Source organism: Amphiura filiformis, chromosome 5 (genome assembly GCF_039555335.1).
Source record: "Amphiura filiformis chromosome 5, Afil_fr2py, whole genome shotgun sequence".
Taxonomy (NCBI): domain Eukaryota; kingdom Metazoa; phylum Echinodermata; class Ophiuroidea; order Amphilepidida; family Amphiuridae; genus Amphiura; species Amphiura filiformis.
The window spans coordinates 34,338,792-34,360,043 of NC_092632.1; the positions used below are offsets into that span (position 1 = coordinate 34,338,792).

General features: G+C 36.4%; 1 protein-coding gene across 3 annotated transcripts in view; it reads left to right on the top strand.

Annotated features, from left to right (window-relative positions):
* The window catches only part of LOC140153024 (pleckstrin homology domain-containing family H member 1-like), a 163,913-nt gene that overhangs the window by 102,181 nt on the left and 40,480 nt on the right, over window positions 1-21,252 (top strand). For 2 of the 3 annotated variants that reach the window (XM_072175612.1, XM_072175613.1), the window contains exons 3-7: window positions 2,139-2,297; window positions 6,667-6,750; window positions 9,802-9,883; window positions 16,194-17,509; window positions 18,954-19,032. In XM_072175612.1, coding sequence (XP_072031713.1) covers window positions 2,139-2,297; window positions 6,667-6,750; window positions 9,802-9,883; window positions 16,194-17,509; window positions 18,954-19,032 — 1,720 coding nt within the window. Of the gene's footprint in view, window positions 1-2,138; window positions 2,298-6,166; window positions 6,264-6,666; window positions 6,751-9,801; window positions 9,884-16,193; window positions 17,510-18,953; window positions 19,033-21,252 lie in introns of those variants that run through there. The other variant, XM_072175614.1, reaches the window with a different exon arrangement.

The following is a 21,252-nucleotide window of genomic DNA, read 5'->3' on the forward strand; positions in this document are numbered from 1 at the left end:
TGCAAATTTAAATCCCCACCATTTTTTAAAATTTTTAACCAGTTTTAGTACTCGCACTGATTTTTTGGATTCACAAAATTAACTTCCCCTAAAAATGCTGATTAATTATGATGAAATTATTTGTGAAATTATATAATTTTTAATATATCATATTATGTAGTGATTGGCAAATATTTCATCAGTCAGCGTGTGCAAACTATTCAAAGGTGAGCAATAGTCATTAAAATTGGTTGGACCAATCTGTTGGCCAGTAATTTCAAAATGATGAGGTTGACATGATGCACATATTCATTCTACATCAGATTCTCTGTTTCCGGTGACTATATCAGGAATTTAATATTTACTTACAGATTATGAAATATTTGCTTACATTTTTCAGAATAGGCTGAACAAATACAGACCAATTTTGTGTGATAAATATAATAAATTATTCATATTTTGAAATCATTTTGCTTGATTTTAATAAACTATTAATAATTTCTTTAATGGAAATTAAAAAAGTCATTTAATAAAAATTAGTTTGATTTGGTAGATCATCCGGCTAATAGCTATTTGAAATAAAATGGTATTTTAACCGAATAATATCAATATGAATTTGTATTTTAATTTTCATACAATCTCATATCTCAATTTTAAATCAATTACATTATAAATTATCATTACAAGCGGTTGTTTGAAAGAGAATGGATACAAACAAAGGGTGATTTTTATAATAAAATTAAAAAAATTAATTTTATTGTCTAGCAATACGCGACATGTAGAATTACTCAGCATGACGAGGTGTGTTTAATTTGTGTTTTAGAACATTGAATGTCAAGGAACATTAGTGTATTGATTAACAATACCATGAGCAATATATCTGCATATTGTATTAACCATCTGGCAGGATTTGTAATGTATGCTGCATGCCATGTGACGGAGAGCCATGAATGAAACAAGAATTCTCTTAAAAAAAGAGGTCATTACCCAGCTTGTTGGATGTTTAATTTGTATGGGAGAACATTGAATGTCAAGGAACGTTGGTGTGTTGATTAACAATACCATGATCAATGTATCTGCGTATTGTATGAACAATTTGGCAGGATTCATATAACTATTAGGTATTATATAAGTGGAATAAGAATTATCTTTAAAAAGATATTTAGTCATCATCCAGCTTGTTGTTGGGTGTTTATTTGTGTGTGAGAACGTTGAATGTCAAGGAACATTAGTGTATTGATTAACAATACCTGCATATTGTATGAACCATCTGGTAGGAGTTGTAAATAATTTTGTACAATGTATGCTGAAGTGCTGGGCTAAAATGGAAACAAGAATTCCTTTTAAAAAGATGTCATTACCCAGCTTGTTGTTGACTGCGTGTTTAATTTATGTGAAAGAGTATAGTGAATGTTGGGTGACATTACTGTGTTCAAATATATTATTTATGGGTCCATTTACAGTCAAATTATGTATGTTTGTAGAATAACCATCAGACCTGTGGAAGCAGATTTTTTGAGTTGAGGACTAGCCTTCGCACCTTCATTAGGCCTTTATCGTGTCACTTCAGACATAGGGAAATCTTACGGTTATGGTTCAAGCAGACGAGAAGTGGTTGGGAACTTGTAAAACTGACTTTGCAATGACTCACATTGTGAGAATTCTTCACAAGACAATAAAAGGCATAACAGATGCCAATTTCCCTTAGAAATAATGCAATAATAGAATGTGCAACAACTGGAGCAGGAAAATCACACTTATTTTCTCATGGAATAAGCATCAGAGCAGACCTAAATCAATAAATGTGATGAGTTCTAGTGAAAGTACTCCCTTTTTTTCTTGTATTAAATGTTGTCCAAGTCATTAAATTTTCTCTTGTTCAGCTGCATAACACCCATTAATATGTTGTTTAAAGTGCCATGATTTATAGTGCGCTACGCACATAAGCCTCAGCACACTTTACATGATTAGGCAAATGTGAGATATGATAATGATATGATTATTTTTATGATGATAAAAGCAACATACAACAGAAAGACAATCCTTATCATACATACATTTCCAGTTATTTTCTTTAATATTCTACTCTGATTTTATGATTGTATCAAATATAGGCATTGTTGCTATTGATTTTTTATTTATGTCTTTTTTTATCACAGGTGAAAGATTTCCAGACGACGATTTCCAAGAAACAGGAAGATGATGATGAAGAAGATGAAAATAAAAATAGCAGCAATAAGAGGGTACAAGCCTTAGAAGCAGCATGCCAGGAAAAAGAAGACATCATCATGCATCTAGAAAAACAACTTAATGAACAGGTATGGAAAGAGTACAGGATTAAGTGATGTTTAACAAGAGTAAATGTTTTGTCACTGGTGGAGTAGAAAACATAGCCAGAACAAACCCATATGGACTGAAAGGATGTAGGGATGCAAAGATGGGGGCTAGCAAGGAAGGAAAAGGAAAGCAGAGGGTATGCGTTAAATGGGGGAGGATCAATCTGTTATGAATTCATTGAATTGAATGAGATGAGAGATCTTACTTCCTTAGTCCTGTTTGAGTTGTAGTTGCATGGACATAAACAAGATGACATCCAAGTACATATCAAGAGCTTAGTGCCAGACTGCCTCATCTCCATTTTTGGCAAAAAATTAGATTTGAGTAGCTGTTAGAATGAATTAAGGTAAAGAAATTGTCTAATAAAAGTATGCAGATTTACTAAAAAAAGGGGGATTGTAACTGAGCCCAACTGTGACGAACCATGACTCAATTTTATTTTTGCAAAGAGTCTTGATTGGTTTTTGCCAGCATCTTCAATTACTTTGCTCCTCTCATCATGCTCATAATAACTCATCATGTCATCTTCATTTTAAGGATTTGTAAGTCTGTATCATTAACCCAAAATAGTTTGTATAATAGTATCTTGCACCACTTAAGAAAGAACCTGAACTGGTACATATATATTAGCTGAGTTATACTAGAATGGATATCAAGAGCATCTCTGAAGTGATGTAATAACTCATCAAGTCATCTTTATTATTTAATAGGGCTTGTACGCCTGTCTTATTAACTCAAAATTATTTAGAGTATCATTATATTGGCCCATATTTGTCCCATTTTGTGGGGTTTGTACTCCTGTAAATTTAAATTTTTGGATGTTAGGGCCTCGGCCAGGCTTCAGTTTATTGTTGAGCACATCACTATCTGATCAAAGCAATCATCCAAATGCTTAAAATGTTCATCAATCAATGTCATCACAGATAGTCATGTTTCCAACGTAGAAACTTTGTCGCCATCAGCTAACATTATGGTAGCCTCCGCACAGATAGTTGTGTTTCCAATGCAGAAACATTGTCACCATCATCTAACATAATAGCCACCTATACTTTCAGAACATGTAGGTAGCAGTTCATTGAATATGTCGAACATTGATTTTTGTTATTAATATATTTGGACATATCATTATCGGTGTTCACACTAGAGACAGACATTTTGAGGATTAGAACCCTTGAATTCAGTAAGGGGTTTTGTCCTTGCTGATGCACTTAGCTATAAAACTAGAGGCTTGACACTCGAAGGGAATCTTAGAGGTTTGATTTGACCCACCTCAAACTCCCAAGATATTTACAGGGTTTAGTTGAACCTCCTAGCACACTGGGAAGCAACTTGGAGGTTTGTACACGGATGCGGACGTACTTTAAGGTATCATTCAGAGGGTCACTGTTTTAAGTTGCATAGAGATTGGTCAATTCTTGTTTCTACACCTAAAGCACATGATAGTCACTTATAGTGGTGGCTCAGAAGCAGGCTCAGAAGTTTCTGCTGGCAAAACCACTGTACAACAAGTCGACAGGAGTGACTCAAAAATTCATATGTACATTTGGAGATTCAAACGCTCATTGCAGCTTCATATCATGTCCATCTGAACATGGCTATTAATAAAGCAATAATGGCGTTTCTTTCAGGGTCACAGGAACTATCTCAGTGCATAACTGGCAGTATAATCAACTGATAATCAATGTTTTATAATGTCAAATATAGAAACCAATGTCAAGGATAGGTAGATATGATAGCACGTATCATATGAAATGATCACGCAATATGCCCGGGCAAAAACACAGGATTTGATGAGGTTTGATTTTGAGAGAGAATTACATTACCTGTCAACTGTCCAGAATTATTTTGTTCTGTCCAGGTTTCTGGAAATACAAGAGGACATCGATATGGGGGGGGGCGTCCACTAATGTCTGGCCCCGGTCTGGCCCATGCTGACAGTTATTCCATCTCTTTACCATTTGGTGCTTTATCAAACTTATCATGTTGGATACCCAATGCAATCAAATTTTAAGCTAATTCAATTGGAAAAAGCCATTTGATCAAAATAGATCAGATATTACATTAGATCATGATTTTAAAATGAACAGAGAAACACACCATATATTGATATGTCAATGTCATGGACACTCTTATATTTAGCCTGTTCCTTGGAGAGGTCTTTAAGCATGCGAAGCTGAAGATGGTACTGCGTGGTAAAGTAAGCAGTGAATTATCAGAGAGGATGATGCACAAAGCTGGTAAATGGCATGACCCTGATATGGTAAAGGGTGTATCTTTTACTTACACTTACTTTTGTCATGGTTGCGATTAACTTTGGTGTTTGACTCATGGAAAAAAGCCTGTAACATGCAAAGAAATTCAAATAATGTTACTGTCTTTTGCCATGGGTTGGCTAAATGTATGGCATATACTTTGTCAAAAGAAAGCATCTTACTCTTATTGCCTTTACAAGTTACATCCCTTTACCATGTGAGTGTCATTAAAAACAGTTGGGTTGAAGCTATGACGAAAGGAAGTAACATGTAAGCAAAGGAAAGATACACCTTTTACCATATTAAGGCCATGTGTACCCCCTCCCAAATCACCTGAAGAAACAAAACGTTAAGAAAACAAATAAGTACTCATTGAAGAGGATAACAACACACCCTCCAAACCATCAGTTACCTTTCATTGACCTATGCTATGTAAGCTTCTATACACTCTATGATCCTTTTAACCCTATGGCTAGAAACATACACATACATGGAGACAAGAGTTCACAAACACTTGCACTTGTGCTCAAGAATATCACTAAGGTGATAACGAAATTAGATTGAAATTCACCACATCCTTGTAGTGTCTTGTTACCCCCCCTATTGGCATCTTGCTGGATAGCTGTGTACCTTGGCTTGATACCACCCCTTCCTCTCTCCCAACCAGTTAATTTGGATATCTCATAGCAAGTGATGCTTAGATTTACATAGGATTTGTCGGCATTTGAGCCCCGGAGACCCTGCACACAATCTTTCTAACATGTCCATCTCAATTACACAGCATCAGTGTTTGGAGAGTCAACAGCAGTCCGACATCGCTAATAGAGAAATCGCTCACCAATATATGACCTGCCTTGATTTGTTTTTTCTCTCCATTGATCTCACTAGAGCTAAGATCAAGCCGCAGTGGGCTCTATGTATTTCATAACGGAGATGCTACCTAATATATATCGCAGTCAACAAGCACAATATTATTCCTATAGATTTGCTCCCTCAGTCAGGATCATTGACGCTATTTACATAAGAAGAAATAGCAATCACATTGCTGGATGTTGCATTTCATCAATTATACTCTCAGTCTCTCTCTATACAGATTTTATTTCAATAAAATTCATATCTAACTTTGTACCGCTTTCCATATACGATATGAGGAATCAATAGTGACATTTTTGTAAATATTGGGGTCAGCATAGCCAGTAGCGCTACATTCGTTATAACTTATTGATTTGATGGGGCGCCCAGATGAGGGTGCATTAATGGAGTTGTCTTATTCATTGTGAAAGTAGCCTCAAGCGAACAATTTCCTTCACATGCATGCCCATACAAACAAATCAAAAGTTACGTTAAAGTTGTTTCGTAAAATAGTTCATCCGATGCAACAGCATTATGTAACATACACTTAAGTTACTGTACTGTAAGTGTCAGTTTTCCCAGGACAATTTTATGACGCACTTGTTCAACGTATCTTAGATTGATGAATTCTAGTAGCACATTGAATTGGCAGGCCACCAGTAGGTAGGTTCGTGGGTGGGTTGTTTAGCAACTGATGTCCTATTGACATGATTGAGGCAACATACTGTTGCCAAACCAGTGTGCTGTTGCTTTCTTTCATGTTCAGTAATCAATTGATGATGAGATTGTTATTCAAAGGTGAAAGCATATTTGGTGGGCTATCAAGAAAGGGCACATGCCAAGGTACACATAGAAATGTTCATTCCATTGTCGGAATACTTTGTTTAACTGTTCAATAAATTGACTAATTGGCAGAAATAGGTCAAGTTAATTACAAGTGCTGATGCCATTTTCTCGAAGCATTTCACAACATCTTCTCCTGTGAATGTTAATGGATGTCTCGATTGTCAACTGCACATGTGTGGATACTAAAGATGGATTCCAAATTTGACAGTCTTATTTACTGGAGTATAAAACTTAGATACTTTTGTCTTAAATTCCTGTTATTTGACAACTTTTTTCGCAACAGCTTTAAGAATGAAGTAACTTTATAAGATGTTGATCAACATGATTTATTTGGTTAAGTGCAGCAACGCTAATTTAATTTTTCCTGTTTTTTCCCCAATCTCATCTTCTCTATATACAGCAAACTTTAAGGGACCAAGAAAGTACGCTGGTAGAAGGCAAAGTGGCTAAGATCAAAGATTGGGTAGCAACTACTGTAGCTGAGGTGAGTTGATATATAGGCCTATTATACATATAGCATTGACTTTAGTTTACCAATGGATAACAGCAAATTGAAGTGTTCGCAGGACAGAATCTAATTTTTCGCCACATGTCCAGGTGAGCTTGGCAACAAATTAAAAGCTGAAAAAGTAAGAAAGTGAAATTTAGAAGTCTTCCTTCTATTGCTAAACATAGTGCAGCTGATGTAACCTTTCAGCAGCTTCCTACCTCCCTTGCTTGGCTGGAGGTTTGATCGCTGACAATCATTAACAAACGTGATTAGTGTTTGGTTGGGTGCTATGATTGCTAACCTAGACTTTTAGGCAACCTAAGTTGTCTTTACATCTTGGGGAGTCGGCTTTGATGAGACCCAAACTCAGGGAGCTCTAGCTAGTGTGCCTCTATAGTTACATTAGATTGGGATGTATTATGTAGTAGGTCGTGGATAGTTTAGCATTCTCATGTTCAAGCATTTGGTGTTGGATACTCTTCAAGTTCAAGTTTATATTTAGGTGAAAGTTGAAATAAGTGTCTTTTAATAAGTCTCAGAGTTGCTGTGTACGTTCATTTTGCGGTGCGCAATTGTCTCAGAGAAATAGGCCTATTTAATTATCCCCAATTTTTTTCAAACAAACATCTGTAGAAATGTGTTTTAAATGAATTTGTTGGATGAACATATTGAACACATCAGTAGGCTGTTGTATAAAAAATCTGACAGTATTACTTTAAAAGGTTTAGGTATAAGATTTAGTGAAAAGAATATAATAAAAAATGGCGATAAAAGAGTTACACAAAATGAAAAAGTGTAAAAAAGTGCTTAACTAAACACTGCATCATGGTGCATTTTATGAAAGGAAAAATTTATTCACAGTGGAAGAAAAAATGTTCCCAAGTCATCTCTTTGCACATAAACTTAGCAAGAAACATGAGCCAAACACAAACAACATGACAGAGACATGGCACATTTATAAGATGTGTAGGATGCGCTATTTGTCACATAACTGAATTAAGATACATTCAAAGCTGCCATGTGTAAATCTACTTTCATCAAAGTTACACAAAAAAACCTGTTAATATACAGTTCTCATTCAAAGCAATATTCTTGAAAAGCCTCCTGTGTTCTTTTAACAAATACCGCTATTTCAACAGTTCGTGAAGTAAGGCTAATGAAGTAAGGCTAGTTACCATGTGCGTACACAGGAATTTCTTAAGGGGGGTGTGATGATAAAAAACTAACAAAATAAAGAAATGACCGCGTAGCGGTCATCCCGTCGCGCTTGCGCGACGCAGGGGGGTGTCTGAGGGGGGATGTGCCCCCCTCAGAATTTAGAAACTTTTGCAAAATGAAGACCTAATTGAAGCGATTTGGTGGACAATTTTGGCACTATTAGTGTGTAAAATTTTAATTTGAAAAAGCCGAAAATTTGTGAAATGACGGTTCATGAAGCCTTTCATGAACAAGTCTTACTTAAAGTTGTAGGCCTATATATAAATTGTGTTACAAATTGGTAAATGTCGAAAGCAGAAGCCAAAATGGCTACTTGTTTATCCACTACACAGAATGTCCCCCCCCTTCAGAATGAAGGAACTTTGCAAAATGAAGACCTAATTGAGGCGATTTGGCGGACCATTTTGGCACCGTAGTGTGTAAAATTTTAGATTGAAAAAGCCGAAAATTGGTGAAATAACGCCCGTGAAGCCTTTCGTGAACAAGAGTTTTCCTCCTGCAGAAGTTGGAAAATTTTGCAAAATGAAGGTCCGATTGAAGCCATTTGGTGCATAATTTTTACACTATTTAAATCATTGCTTCAAACAGAAAAAGGGCCCGAACTCAATTTGCACAATTAAAACCTTTACATACGTACGTTGCCGGGGTAGGGGTGTGACGATATGGAGAGGTGTTGGTGTTAACATGTAGGCCCTATATCCATGTCAATTAACAATTAAATGGGGATGTGGGGGTGTGTGGGAGGGGTGTTAAAATTAATCGACATATTTACGTACGTTGCCCGTCAGTCAATACTGGGTATAGGGGAGAGGAAAATTTGAGTGGGGTATAGTTAAGACATCTGTAGGCCTATGATAATTTGATATTATGTCCCCTATGCCATGCTCATCTCCTCTCTCTCTCTCCTCCCCCTCTCTCTCTCTCTCTCTCTCTCTCCCTCTTTCTCTCTCTCTCTCTCTCTCTCTTCCTCTCTCTTTCTTTGCCTTTTCTCCCCCATTTTTTGGACAAACCCAAGGGGGGTGTTTCACACACGTAACACCCCCCCCCTGCGTACGCCAATGCTAGTTACATTTGCACATTTTTAGTGAATCAGTAAAAGTTGCATCAAAACAAGAAGCAGCTACAATGTGCAAACATGCATGCTTTCAGCTTGTGAAATTGAACAGGGCCATTTATCAGGAGGTACTGTTTCTCATCTGTCAAATGTTTTAATGGATTCTGTCCCTTTTCCTTCCTTTTACCTCCTCTCATTAGTCAAGATGAAAGTCAGAGGCGAGTGCATGCATTAGAATAAATCAATTCTTACTTCCTTGTGTTAGTTCAAGCTCCTAAGCAGATGCCATAATGTGTTTTCTATTAGGTTTGAAAAAGCTTCTTAATGAGTATCTTTTAATTGGGAACATGTTTGATAGCTTTTTGGCAACTGGAATGTCACCATCAATGATTCAGAGTGCCATTGATCGCACCTGACAAATTTGAACCATTTACTGATTTTATAGTGGACATTTGTTGCATATTGATGTATTGCTTTCCATTTCTGTTTATCATCATGTTATTTCAAAGCAAATCTTGTTTTTCCTTGCAAAGTGAGATCTTTCATACCCATTTTGGTCATATATTTCCATCTTTTTATCAACAGCCCTAATTCTGAAACTGCAATAATTGCTCTTCTCATATATACAATAGATATTTTAACTGCAGGTCACAAAATTGGCTTTGCCATAGAGAAAACAAGCACACTTCATGATGGCGAATTAGAACCCCATTTCCCATTTTGCAGATTACCATTTCATAAATCGTTTTCTGTTTTTCGTTCTTTGATGACAGCTTGAGGAAGAGAATCAGAGATTACGTCAAGCCAACCATGAGGCCAACCATATGGTGAGGACATTACAGGCAAGGATACAAGGTAAGCGAAGGAGGTTTAAAAATCATGCAGTTTTTACAAAAATGTGCAAATTTTGTTCAGGTTTTTTTTTTTAATCCAGTGGTAAATTTTGGTTATCTTAAAAGCCAGTGATATCTATCTCTGCAGACCAGGATAGAATGTCAGCACTTAAATTATTGAAATAATATTTAATCTAAAATGATAATAAAACAAATTGTGCTCTTTGAAATTTATTTGAAACTGATTATCATTTGGACCGGCTGATGGATTAAAACTGATGTCCCAAGCTAAATTTCCCATTCAGCATGTTCAGTGACAAACATTTTAAGCAGGATTTTTGATCTATTATGCTAAATTTCTGATTGGGGTAGACATGAACAGATGTGAGTGGAATGTTAAAAGTGAAGTGGACGTGAGGGACAGAGAAAGAGATGGGTATAGATAGGAAGAGAGAAGAGAAACAGAAAGACATGCGGACATAGTGAGCAAGAGAGAGACTGAAAGAGAGAGAAGGAAAAGAGGACAGAAATATTATGACAAAAAAGAACTGAGAATATGAGCTAAAGGAGATAACACCTCACCCTAAAATGTTTTATTCAAAAGTTTGTTTATTTGTTGCTTGTGTGTGGCTGTGTGTAAGGGGATGCTTGTTTTAAATGAAGGTGTTAAAACACCTTCAATTGAGGACATACCTAAACAATTCCTGTTTGACAGTGGAACTGTGGACATTTAAAGCTTTCTAGAGGTTGTACTAGATTGAAAAGAACATAAAAATCACATTTAAGCAATATGATGAGTTGTATGATGAGTCCACACATAAGAAATCAAACAATCATAGGTATCCCTGGTAAGGCGATAAGAAATGTATTTCTGTCCATATTTGTTGCTTGTTACAAGACCGGTGTGTGTGGGTGTGTTCATGCATTTGTGGCTGACTAGAGAAGTCGTTTTCCATTTGAACATTGAAAGTGCATTCAAACCACTACTAAGAATCTATGTTACTCCAATCACTCAAGAAATTTGTGCAACCTATATCCATATGTAATAGTATACGATTAGACTAGTATGAGGGTACAGTTTATAGAATGCAGGGTTGAATGTCTTCTGTGATAGAGAGATGTTGCCTCCAAAACTTAGTTGTGAGAGATGATGTTGTAGCATTTGATGGTGCATCAGCAAAGTGGCTCAAATAGTGTGACAGTATGCAAGTCATGTGTTCATCATAAACGAAAAGTGTCAAGTTCTAAGAGCGCATTGGATCAAGTAAAAAGAGGGTACTTGCAACGCTCCGTGCTCATAGTCGATCAATCTTTAAGAACGAACAAGTTCAGTGGGAAAATGTCTTGAGCGAAGCAGGTACCATCTGCCTTGGGTTGAGATGAGTAAAGATAGTTGATAAAATATGTCAGGCAAAATTGGAAAAAATGGTTGAAATAAAACAAAACCAAATATTTAAAATTTTTATAAGATTAATTTAAATACCTATGCATGTAAATGTAATAGCAATTTAGTCCCAATCATTATGATCCAACTAAGTTTTGGGGAAAATATTTTTTAATTGTAACAAAACAAAAAACTAGGTTATGTTACATACTTAATCAAATTGGCCGTTAGGTCTGTCTCTTGAGCATGGCGCCATCGTCCTATTAATCTGGTTGTTGGCCATGTGTGCAAATCCAAATGGCAACATTGCAAATAGAAAAAGTCCGCCAAGATGTGTGAATCCAATTTAAGCAAATGTTAAATATTGTTACGGATTTGGGAGACATCTAATCAAGCGGAGAGTTTATGTTTGATGTAATAAATAGGTAACTCATTTGAGGTCATCGACTGAGAGTAAGCATGTAATGTTTGGAATACAGCTGATGGAATAAATAGGTTTGAGCTGGTAGGGGTAAGCTGTGATGATGTCTTGGTGTATCGCTGTAATGAATTTTATTTGGGGTGTTGAAAACGTAATTTGGAAGGGTAACAGTATTATCCTAAATAAATTTGAAAGTGATAAAATTCTAAGTATAGGAAATGTGGGTCGAAAGTTTATTTGCAAAGCTGTTCAAGTGTTCAATTTGTAGAGAGCTAGTGAGTGAATATTTAAGGTGCAATCTTGTAACACAAGCAAATTAGGTTTTTAGATAATGGAAGAGTTGGGTTTTATTATTTACCATACAAAGAAGAAAACATGGTTCGTCTTAAGTAGATCACCATATCATATTCTCAAATAGCGGATGTATAAGTGTCCAGGCCAACACACTTGGTATTGCATATATTAGTTAAATCCTCTAAGAATCTCCTAAGTTATTTTAAGCCCAAAGGCTCTTGACAAATATTAGCATGTAATTGCAATGTACACTGGTACCTGCAAGCAATTCTAAATTGCCATAGTAACAAGATGAAGACGATGGCCTGTAAATCCAAAGTCTCACTTATGATTACTCAGTTCAGGGATGACATTGATCACTGACAGTGTGAATAGTGACCTTAGAGTGAAAGGGGATGATTTTCATAAAAAAGAAATACTAGGAGCACTATCAACTGAGCTCTATTCCAAAGTTTGCATACATGTGTGTGTAAAAATAAAGATCACTAAATTGTGCAGTTCAAAATCCCATACTGGTTGGTTGCCAATTTAATTGAGTGGTATTTATTTTTTTTAACTAAAACTATAGCATTTCCTTCAAAATGTCCAAAATACATAGATACTATTTATTAGATATTTTTTCAAGAAATGTAAAACTTGTCTGTCGACATTTGTGGACAATTATGTGAAGCCCTTCACAATAAGCACATGGACTGAGATACTTTTTCCACCAAGTCAGTTTGTCAGATGCATATGTATCAAACTCAAAGCTATCAGATTGTAGGACTGGTTTGATACCTTCAGAAGCTTTTAAGTATCCGAGATACCTACCCCACTTGAAGCCAATGGAGACTCGCCTACCTTACCTACCTGCCTATGCCTTCCTACCTATAATGTGTAGGATTCATTTCATATGCGAGTAAGGTGACTGATATTTGACCTGAATTGAAGAGAATTAAAAATTGATTTTATCTTTTGTTTCTTATCTTGACATGGTCATTAGGAAATTATCTAGGGTGTGAAGTTGGATTGCTTTCCCAGTGCTATAAATGGTTAAGCATATTATTGCAAATTTATGAACTTGCATTGCCATAGCTTATATTAGGAGTTGTGTGCAAATTGGTACCATGTGTTTTAGGTGCATTCATCACGATGAATAATAGCAAAATACTTGCTTAGGGTAGGAAAACAACTGTGTAATACTTGTTTTGAGGTCCAACATTTTACACTAAGGAAAAACTACTTGCTTAGGGTACTTTTTGAAAGTCCTGATGTACAACTTGAAATACAAGTGTCCTCCTGACGAATTGCAGACGTATGTTTATATCCAGGCCCGTCGGAAGCAAATTGAAAGTGGTGCGGGCGCACGCCCACTTTGGGGTGAACCCCAGCGGGTTTGAAGGGCAGAGCCCCTCATGGGGTTCAGGGGAGAAGCCCCTGAAGCCCCAGCACTTTTGAAAATGAAAAGCACAATTTCAACGGTAAGTTAATTGGACTAAACTTCAAAACTAGGACATTCAAAATAAAATGATCAACCATAAAACATGTTACCAATATGCAGTATACATGATATAATTCGTAAGTCGCACCTCAAAAAAATAAAATAAAATGTAAAATCAGCCATTCAAAAATCACCGAAGTTATCAAATTTATAATTGATCCGATTTGTTCAACGGTAGATCCAGGACTGCTTCCCCTCTTGGCCCCTCCGAAATAAGAAACTTTTGCAAAATGAAGACCTAATTGAAGCGATTTGGTGGACCATTTTGTCACTCTTAGTGTGTAAAATTTTAGTTTGAAAAAGCTGAAAATTTGTGAAATGACGAACCATGAAGCCTTTCGCTTCCCTATTGTTTTAGGCCTATAAATTGTTTTAAACATAAATTGGCAAATGTTGGAAGCATGGAGCGAAAATGACCACTTGTTTTAGCTGTTTATGCACTACGCAAGGGGGTGTCTGAAGGGGGGTGCTCCCCCCTCAGAATTTGGAATTTTGCAAAATGAAGACTTACTTTAAGCGATTTGGTGGACCATTTTGTCACTACTATAGTAGGCCTATGTATTGTACAATTTTAGTTTGAAAAAGCCGAAAATTTGTGAAATGACTGGTCATGAAGCCTTTGGTTTCCCTATTGTTGTAGGCCTATAAATTATTGTTTTAAACATGGGTGCTCCCCCCTCAGAAGTTGGAAATTTTGCAAAATGAAGACCTAATGGAAGCGATTTGGTGGACCATTTTGGCACTAGGCCTATTAGTATGTACAATTTTAGTTTGAAAAAGCCGAAAATTTGTGAATTTGTGAAATGACTGGTCATGAAGCCTTTGGTTTCCCTATTGTTGTAGGCCTATAAATTATTGTTTTAAACATGGGTACTCCCCCCTCAGAAGTTGGAAATTTTGCAAAATGAAGACCTAATGGAAGCGATTTGGTGGACCATTTTGGCACTAGGCCTATTAGTATGTACAATTTTAGTTTGAAAAAGCCGAAAATTTTGTGAATGACGGCGCGGCCCGTCCATGAAGCCTTTCCGGACAAGTTTTCCCTATTATTGTCGTCTAGGACTTTGGTGACAAAATGGGTCCCTGCATATCGGCGGCCCCAGTAATTTTCACATGCTTTTTGTACGATGAAACACCTTCAAGCAATGCCTAAAATAATTGCATGCCTATATTATCATGATAGGGGCTACTGCCGTTCGACCCGACTGTGCGTTTTTTAGGCACGGGACCTACTCAATTTGACTTTTTCACTCCTTTTTTAAAGCTTTTTTCTTCTTTCTCTTCATTTCCTCTTTTTTGTTGGAGTAGAGTCCTCCCCCTAAACCGTGTCTGCTGTAAAGTTAGTCGACCAATACGGGGGCCCAGGGTGCTGGAAGGGGGCAGCGTCCCTGTGCTTAGGGCCATCTTGCATTTCTGAACTCAATTCGCGCGATTTGGTGCATACTTCTTTCTTTCTCTCTCTCTTTCTTTCTTTTCTCTCTCTCTCCTTTTTCTTTTAAAATTTTTTTAGGCTGAAAAGTGGTACGGCCATGGCTGTACTGGCCGTAGCGGTTCCGACGGGCCTGTTTATATCAACATCCAGCAGTGTCAGTCATTCAAAAATTCAACCATTTTTATCCTAATCTGTTACATAATTTCCTAAATAGGTATTGTCAACTTTGATCAAATTCAACTAGATTTCAACACCCATTTGCAGTTTCAGTTGGATTTTAAACATAATAATGGCAAAAATATCCACTTGGTTTGAATATGTACTGTGGCTGGAATTGAGAAAGAAGTGTCATCTTCCACAGGGGGTGTAGATTTCAAACGGAATAGCCCAGTTTATTGAATACCCCCGTGAATACCCCTGGTGAATGCCCTAAAATTATAATTACAATACAATTAACTATAGCATAATTGATCAGTCAGAGATTTTCAAGTGTAATTAAAGCATTCAAGTAAATCTCTGTGATTATTTGTTTTAAACCATCTACAAAACTTAATACTGACATTGAACCTGTAGTCTTCATTGTGGTGTTTTATTCTGTGTGAAAAAATTGTTGATTGAGGATTTTCCAATAGCCCAACAGTTTTATTAGGTTTCAAGAGAGGGCAGTATATTACTTGCCTTTACAACAAAAGTGAAACACTGTGCACTATGAAACTTTTTGTGTGGCTCTGATTTATTCTCACAGTCACACTGTAAAGCACAATATTTTTGCAACAAAAATTTGTGTGAATTGAAAAGAACCATGATTTTGCAGCATGGAATTGTCATGAAATTTATACATTTCCTCTGAGCTTTATAGCAAAGAGATATTTAAGAACATGAAAAAGTGGCAAACCCATGTCACAAAATTGGTGAAATTTTCATGCACAATGAAATTTTCATGCACACAAAAATTGTACAATATTTCGATATTCACATTTATTCTAGTGGTAGGAAATCTTGACAGCCTTGTGTTTTCCACAAAAGAGAAGAGACAACAAAATGTGTAATAGTTCAATCTCAACTGAATCCTTTTACAATTTAAGAATGCTCATGAAATAGAGATGTAGAAATATCTAGTATATAATGTAACATTATTTTTGGGAGGAGACTTTTTTTAGTATTAAACTATTAAATATGCAGAGATAATTGTACCTTGATTTCTTTAGAATATGTGGCTGTTGTTTGGTTAGATTTTATCAAGGAACTGATGTTGGCACTTTTGTGTCATCATGCATTACTCTGTTTTTGACATATAGTTTTTTCCTTCTTCGTTTTGTAGGTCACCCTGAACCAACTCCATTTGCATTTGACCCTTCACCTCCAAGGCCGCCATCTCCTGCATCAACTTCAGACCGACCTGAATCACTCCAACTTGAAGCACCAGAAATTCCAGTCCGTCCAACTTCAGCTACGATTAGAGAACATTTACTCAATATTCATAATCATAATGGCGATGCAGCCGAACATGAACGCAGTTTCCCACTCAGACCTAAACCACCAAGGAGATCTAGAAAGAGTCCCGATGATTCTCATGTGTCTGCATTGATCCAAGTTCACGAAGGTTTCATCAAGCTAGGTGATGGAAACGACAGCGAAGGCTTTCAATGTGCAGCTTGTTTAGAAAGGATGAAAGTAGTAAAGGCTATGGAGGATAAAGACACAGGCAACATGATGACATGGCCCAGAAGACAAGCTGCCAAAAATAAATTGAAACTTACTCCAAAACAAAGTAGTTGTGATAATGATCTTGATAATTATTCAGTAGAAGCTGATGGGCCATGTGTATTTTGCAATCACCAAGGAGAAGACCTTTATACTGACGATAGTCTCTTTACAGATAGGACTCCTCCAGATACCTTAGGAAGCAGTGAAGCTTCCTTAATGTCTACATCTAGTGGGGTTTATTTAGATGCCCCTTCTCCTAATGATGGACCCTGCATAGCACCCCCTCCCACTCCAGCTACTCCAGTCAATGGAACCGGTACTGTCCTAGGTATGACCAATGATCCTCCGATAAAGAAACTCACAAAATCGGCAAGTCAGTCATCTATAGAAGCCTTAGAGGCCCTTGCAGAGTCTGTCAATGCTACAACAGAAGTGTTACAATCCAGGAAAAGTCTTGATGTTTCATTGCAAGGAACATCAACGACTTCAGAATCCTTGCTATCTGATTTACAGTCGGAAGACATAGAGGATGAAACAGATAGGATGTTGGAAGCTCATTTTGAAATGGACATCCAAGATGGAGAAGATGTGTTCTTAAACGGAAGCTTTGGAATGAAAAGACGAAGCATTGAAAATGACTATGCTGAATTAGATGATAATATATTGCCATCACGAAAAGAAGATGAAAACAAACATGAAAACAATGATGAAAATGAAGATGATCCTAACTATCAAACTCTTCCAAGTCCGGAGACAAAGATAATAGAATTTGTAGAGGGTGATTACGATGAGCCTCCAGAAGAGGATGACTTCTTCTCTGCTAATGAGGAAGAAGTTGAAGTGAAGACTAAGGATGGACAGTTGATAGCGATTAGACTGAGTAATGCACCACCACCACCACCTCCACCACTTCACAAGATGCCATCTTGGGTAGGTGTAGAAAAAGAAAATGTACCAAATAAATGTGTTTAGGAAGTATTCTATTCAACCTAATTAGTGCCCTGTATACTTAAGTAAGTCATCTGAAGGGGCACATATTTTTTAGGTCAAACTTGGCATTTTCGTGCAAAACAATGTTGCAGTTCCAATAAAAAATAACAAATGCCACAGCTTAATGCAACTTTATGCTGTTTTGCATGCTAAAAAGTATGATAACTGTTGTTTGAACATTAAGGCAAGTATCAAATGACTAAAATGGGTTTTCCTGAAATACTGTTGTGTTAATGTTATTTTCAGCAATGAACTGCAAAAGAGACCCAGTATAACATTAAACCTAACATAATCAGTCGCAAATAATTGATTCTTGCTTATCACTTTACAAAATGTCCACTTTCCAGATACCGTTGCTTCATTTATTTGTAGCCTAAATGTGCAGCATTTTTAGCCTGGCAGTAATTGCTGCTAAAAGCAGGTTCATGATTAATTTAATTACAGTCATAATCAAACTATAGATATCTTTACCAGTGGCTGAACTTCAGAAGTGTCATATTTATCTTGAAATATCCCACCACAACAATTAAAATGTTTGCCAGCAAACAAGCAGCTTCAGGAAACCAGGCAACTCAATGTATGTCTGGTTTATTTTGTGCTGGTCTGTCTCAGGAAACAATCACATACTCCTTGCTACTTCTATAGTAGATTTACAAGCTCCAATTATCAAAAAATCTCACTCAACACAGCTAGTCATTGCGCATGTTTGTACTTGGAAATATCGTCATATTTGTCCCAAATATGCTTGAGAAATTGCCATTTTGAAACACAGACTTGAAAAAGTTGGACGCAAAATTCAACTTATTTTTCGGAAATAGCTATAGAGCGCTATAAAAATGTTTGTGGTTTTGTCAACTTTTGGACACAATGTATTTGTGTATCCAGCTCATTATAAGACGGAAATGTATGGTTTTAGAAATGCAGGACAATCATACATGCAATTGCTGCCATATGTATGTTTATTAAAAAATATTCCGAATGAGTATAGAGAAGGAAAGCTTATTGTTTACTATTGGAGCTAAATATTAAAAATACATCAGTCACAGACTTGGCTATCATACCAAACCATTCAAGAGTCACTCTCTATGATGAATATGCCATGAACAAATGATTTATTTACATGGCAGCTTTTTCACAAAGGCCCTTCTGTGGATCACATGATTCTTCACAGGCTTCAAGCAAGCACCTGGTAGCACCTTCCTTTCCATTTGTGGAAAGCTACTTGATCAATTAGGAGTAATTGTTTTACAAAGCCAGCCTAATAACACTAGATCTCATTTATATATTATTTCAATTGTCATTGAATGAATTTGACATATCTGTTGCATTTAATTTTTTGGATTTAACCTAATTTTCTTGTGAAAATTGGATCGTTTGCTTGCAGGAAACACGCATCCTGACTATCGCCGATAGAGGAATGAGAATGTCGGCCAGTTTGGAGAACCTTAGCAGTCCTACTAAAAGTAAGTTCTATTTGTATCTTTAAGCTAGTGAGGGTTGTCCTATTGGTGATGGTGATTTAGGAAAAAGTAGTTGCAAGAAGTGCCTAACTAAGACAAGACTTGATATGTGATGAGGCTATTCCAGTTGAAATCTGTATACCCCCTATGGAAGACATGGCTTAAATCTTCCATGCAGGGAGTGTAGATTTCAAATAGAGTCACCCATTCAGGTAAACCCATTTGAAACTCACACTCCCTGTGTGGAAGATTAAGGTCATGTCTTCCATAAGGGGTGTATGGATTTCAACTGGAATAGCCCATTGGAAGGAGACTAGGCATGTTTGTATGGACAATCAACACGATTCAAATGTTTCAAGTCACGTCTGTATTATCAGTAATAGTTCAGGGGTCCATTTCATGATTGATCTTATTTTGAAAAATGGCCTGTTATGGTTACTAATAATTAACTATCACATAAGCCAAACTAGCTGATGTTGAAATCACTCATGCTGCAAGCCTTAGCCTACTCGAATTGCATATAATTTCTGTAGTTTCCATATTGGGAGCACATACAGGCTTTAACTCCTTATTACAGGGATGCTGGCTCCAGCTAGGTAAACTTACGAATTGGACCTAAACACCAAGAGAAACAAGACAATCCTTTTGGCTTGGTACTCTGGCCTGACCTAACTTTTATTATTTATGACTTGTTTTGTTTTTGCCCCTTGTTTGTCCATATATTGAAACGTCACATTTCCAGAATTTTGCCTGAGTTAGATCAGATCTTGTCACTACTAATATTGAAGTTGTGAAGTATCGTGTATAACCATTATCTCGCATTTAAGCTTAACAATGTATTATAAACTAGGTTTCAGTAATGTTTACCCGATTGAATTTAAGATACCAACATCCAGCCAAACCTAGAGGGGATTGAAAATGTGTGTATCTATGTACACATGTAATCCTAATGTTAGATAAAACAGCACTGGAAGTGTTCCTGTCAGATTTGTTTGCCATGACAAGTGTCTGATTTCACCGCTGTCAAAAGTTTGTTCATCCAAGTGCGATTTTCAGCTGGAAGCATGCCTGTTGGTGATGAAGATATTGAGTTTGCCGTTATTGAAAATGTGATATTATATTATATAAAGTGCCTAACTGTGTAAACTAATTACATGGTATTTCTGTTATCATATAAAACTGATGTTTGACATTTTATCTGTATAGAAATGGTGATATACTTGCTCACTGCTCAGAATGTAAACTTAAAATAGGTCATGGTATCAAATGCTATTAATTTATCCCTCAGATCTTGTAGGATGTAGGTAGATGATAGGATGTATTTGAGTTGTATGTGGAATGAGATGGGAAAGAGACACTTGGGCAAAGTGACATATAGTAAATTGAGAAAGTGAAAAGAAGTCAAAGGTGGAGATTTAATCAGGGCACCATGATTACCGGTAGGGGTAAACTATCAGTGCATATTTGAAAATGTGTCATCAAACTTGTATTAATTACTTGAAACATTTCATGAATCTGACAGATAATTTGGCAGATACCTGCTCAATTTTAAAATGGAATATTTTTCATCTTGTAATTTTATTTTATTTTTATTGTCCATACATGTAAACCATATAAAATTTGTATTTGTAAGGAGTGTTGCTCATTGTAAGGGTTAATTCAGGTAGTATGATGTAAAGAATTACTTGAAATTTAATAAATGCTGTTAGATTTTTCATGCAAACATTTCATATGATTGTGAGTCTTGACATCAGATTTTACACGTAGGCTGTAGCTACCTCTTGAAATTGAATTCAGAAAAAAAGTATGAACTTTGAAGTATTTTCATAAAGCGCAGTGCCAGGGTGCAGGAAAGATAAGTAGGCAGAGATCTCTGAACTGCTTACTTACCATACTGTCAATATATTACTTCCAAACTTACTAATTCAAAGTGAAAGTGATAGTTTGTAGAAATACACAGCACATAGTTGTGCATATTAAACTTGTATTTCTCTTGTGTGTGAGTGGGTCTATCTGATACAACACTCCTTGGTTTGGTAGACCTAATTAAAAAGACTAGTTTGCATCTGACTTTGGGGCAAAGGCGCAGCATGATTGGTTGCTGACCTGAGCAGTACAGCATTTTTGGTCTGGTTGACAGAACATCAAACCAAACTATATAGTCTTTTTAATTCGGTCTCAAACTATAGTAGTGTGACGGCATATATTCAGACCCCACCATAG